This window comes from Triticum dicoccoides, chromosome 2A (assembly GCF_002162155.2).
Source record: "Triticum dicoccoides isolate Atlit2015 ecotype Zavitan chromosome 2A, WEW_v2.0, whole genome shotgun sequence".
Taxonomy (NCBI): domain Eukaryota; kingdom Viridiplantae; phylum Streptophyta; class Magnoliopsida; order Poales; family Poaceae; genus Triticum; species Triticum dicoccoides.
Window position 1 is genome coordinate 172,703,030 of NC_041382.1, and position 3,827 is coordinate 172,706,856.

Genomic DNA, 3,827 nt, shown 5'->3' on the forward strand with positions numbered 1-3,827 from the left:
CTCATAATCCGACATGAGCATAATCCCACACTGAATGGTTTTGTAACTGCTACAGTACTGTTTTAGCATGATAACATAGACAGCTCCTAATTGTTGTCTCACACACAGGAATAGATTACAGTATGACCCACTTGACCAAACATTTATTCCTGCACTACTTTGGTGCTTCTGATCCCGCATCTCCTTTCCTTTTATCGAACTTTTAATTCTTACTTCTTATCTGCATCTAGATTGTTTCATGGTGGCATTTTAATTCATAGTGCAGATTTGTCTCTAGCAGTTAGTGTTCTAGGAAATGAGCATGTGTAGCTAACTATGCAACTCTATAGAAACTTTACTAAATATGTATGACAGGTTTTCATTTCCGACGACTTGCAAGGATTAAATGACCTGAACCTGATTCATGATGCATATATATCCTTCCCTGATACTATCTAGTTTGCTCTGTTCTGGTCAGAACTACAAACTTTACTGCATATATATCTAGTCTGCTGCTACATGTATACACTAACCATGACATTTCTTCCTCTGTTCTTGTCAGAACTACAATCTGATTAGTACCCCCCTAATCATCTTTCATAATCCCACAATGAATAGTTTTGTAACTGCTACTGTTTTAGCATGATAAAGTGAACAGCTCCTAACTGCTGTCTCACACACTGGTATAGATTACAGTATGACACACACTTTTGTACTTCTGATCCCCCATTCTTTTTATCAAAATCTGAATTCTTCTTTCCTATCTGCATCTAGATTATTTATGGTAGCATTTAAATTCATAGAGCAGATTTTTCTCTAACATGGGAATCTGATAAGAATAGAGACTAACTAAGAAACAAATCGATGATTAACTTAACTGAATCTAAATCCTATTTTTAACCAAGCTTCAGGAACACTATAGCAGTCAATGTGAAATTTCTTTGACTAGATATAGCAGAACCGAAAGGAGAAGATCACATTCCCATTAACAAGAACCAAGGATCCACCAGTGACCACCTGGGCTTGCAACGCAAACACGCAAGGAAAGAAATCAGACCCCAATCAAGAATTTTTTCATGAAACATTCCCTAAAGAAATAGTTTATCACGAAACATCCCAGGTACTGACATAGATAAATCCTATCCCGCAAATGAAGCCAAATCCTTGCCGAGTTCACACAGTAGATAGAGAACCTTGGTAACCAACAACATACTCATAACACATCCAACACTAGACAGATAATAGCAACACAGTAAACTGCCATAGGCAGGGGCAAGTCAGACCCTTCTTCAGGTCGCCACTATTGAGGTTCCAAGATGCTCAATCATCCGCAGCTAAGCAAAGACGGGGCGCTGCCAAAACAGACGATGGACAGGTTAAAGCCTTGCACCAAACAACAATGCCCAAACTCTAGGAGATCAAACGAACTAGGAGCACAAGAACTGAATTACCTGCCGCATGTTGTAGACGGTCATGGCGAGGCTCACAACACTCGCGACCCCGGCGATGAGCAGGCCCGAGTACCCCGGCTCCGCTGCATACCCGTCGTTCATGGAGGCGTAGACCAGGTAGTAGAGGACCCCGAACAGCCACACGGAGAGGGCCATGATCCAGTGGTTCACGGGAGGCGGAAGCGGCGACGGGGCGGCCTTCTCCGACAGCGCGTTGGCGAGCAGCGCCTGCAGCATGAGGGTGACGAACGTGAAGAAGAAGCAGGCGGCCAGGGCTTCCACGGCCGGGGTGTAGCGGAGGAACTCGGCGTGCTGCGGATACCGAAACCGAAACAAGGACATCCAGATCATCATGAAAAGCACCATGTACAGCACGTAGAGCGTCTGCACGTCGATCTTGGGCAGCTGCAAGGAAACAAAGAAAAGCACACACGAAGACTCAGAGATATATCGAATCGAACGCAAGAAGGAGGTTACAGATGAGACGAGAGGATGGAATTGGATTGGGCGTTTTGCTTACCCTGGCATGCTCCCCCTCTTCCTTCTTTGCTCCTGCAGCGCCCAAGTTGCGGCCTTCAAAGTTCAGACAACGCAACAGGTGAGTTAAAATCTTGGCAGCAAATAGCAGAGCAAAGAAACAAGTAGATCAAATCTTGGTAAAATGATAAGGAGAAAGCAGAGCAAGATCACCAAGGTGAGACTTTTTTCGAAAAGGAAAAAAATCAAGGTGAGACGTGCCATTAGTGACTAGTTGAACAAATAACGCCAGGAAAACTATTTGAAACGCTACCCAGAGCCAAAATATCTCAAAAAAGAAAAGACAATGTTGCTCCGCCAAGAGGAAGACGGAGAGAAAGAAATACAGAAATGCAAGAACTTGATCCGGAAATAAAAAATCTCAGGCACAAATTTTCACCAAAACAGTATGCACAGCAAACTACCAACCAACAGGAAAGCAACTAATTAAGGGGATGCATACCAGGCATCTCACTAGCCCTAGTCTTTTCCCTGACCACGGGGAGCTTTGGAGATAGATACTGATGGAGCTCTATGGAAGAACCGCCATGCCGTCTGGTTATATGCAGCGTACAGGTGAGGATGAGGAGGACTGGAGGAGGTACACGGTCGTGGCTTGGTCTCCGCATCGGTAAGGCTGGTACAAGATTTTCAGCCGGGGGGCAGCAGCAGCAGACAGTGCTTTCCCAGATTTCAGTTTTAGAGATCGTACTTGCAGTTGCCACCTTTTTCTTTTCTTTTCTCGTTTCTTGGACTGACTAGCTCCAAATGGCTAGCTTTCTCGTTTCTTTTCTCTGCTTTCTTTACGGCACGGTAAAATCGACGGCTGATTTTGCCTTTCTAAGCCTCGCATAGATGAATGGTGGTAGTCCAAATGGGACCGTCGGTCCTACTTTAACGTAGGACGAAACGACACACTGATTTGAATTAGTTTGAATTGAACAGACGATAGAACGAAAGAGCATATCGTTGCCCATGGCGGGAAGGGAACCTCCTGGGGAACGCAAAGGCTTCAGTATATGGGGGTGCAAAATCTTGGTTGAAATATGACCCGTCCCGGAGGTCCTACACGTACATGCTATTGCCAAATGAACCTATTTTTCTTGATCACTGTCCTATTTGGTAGATGCTTCTGAGATTGAAATAAGCATCATGCTTAATAAAAAACCCGTTTATTTTACTAAGTATCTCTCCAAATATCAACCTTCAAATCCGTGCCCTCAAACGCCCGCGAATGCACTCGGGCGTGTCCGTGAACACTGACCGGGACTCCTCAATTCCTATTGTCCAAATCTGTGTATCTCATATCTGGTACCCTATATCCATACTAAAGCATGCAACATAGATCTAAACAACGTAGATCATCAAACAAACATAGAATCGGACATAAAAATGCACATTCCGATCATCAAAAGATCAACAACAATGTCCAAAAGATAGCCAAAGTTCACTTAATTAACATAGACGTCGCACAAGTTTAAACTAGATTACTAAAAACTTGAAATTAAAGACAGAGACGGCGGAGCTTCACCACTCCTTGCCGGCCCTTTGCCTTTCGGTCGACGACGTAGCTGTAGGCGTCGGCGGCTGATGGAGGATCGTCCGAGTCGTCGAACGAGGAGCCGTGGGTTTAGTCGTCGTCGGAGGTGTCGGAGAGGATGATGAGCCCTTTCAACCGCTAGACGACCATGTCCTGCTGCCGCTTGAGCTTCACGAGCCGAGCTGCCTCTGCCGCCTTGCGCTCGGACTGCTCAATGACAATCCGGAGCGCCTTGGTGTTCTTCTAACGGAGCCATCGCGCGTCCGTCTCCGCGGTCGTTAGGGACCGGTGGTAGACCCAATCGAGGAGCCGCGCGTCCTCGTCAGGCTCCGCGTGCATCC

At 45.7% G+C, this 3,827-nt stretch overlaps 1 protein-coding gene across 1 annotated transcript; it reads right to left on the minus strand.

The window, feature by feature from the left end:
* Positions 1–1,063: 1,063 nt before the first annotated feature.
* On the minus strand, positions 1,064–2,570 carry LOC119359216. Its single transcript, XM_037625509.1, has 4 exons — positions 2,410–2,570; positions 1,951–2,003; positions 1,431–1,835; positions 1,064–1,331 (listed from the first exon to the last, which is right to left on the minus strand). The coding sequence occupies exons 1-4, from the start codon at positions 2,414–2,416 to the stop codon at positions 1,314–1,316; spliced, it is 483 nt and encodes a 160-aa protein (XP_037481406.1). The 5' UTR covers positions 2,417–2,570; the 3' UTR covers positions 1,064–1,313.
* Positions 2,571–3,827: the final 1,257 nt, after the last annotated feature.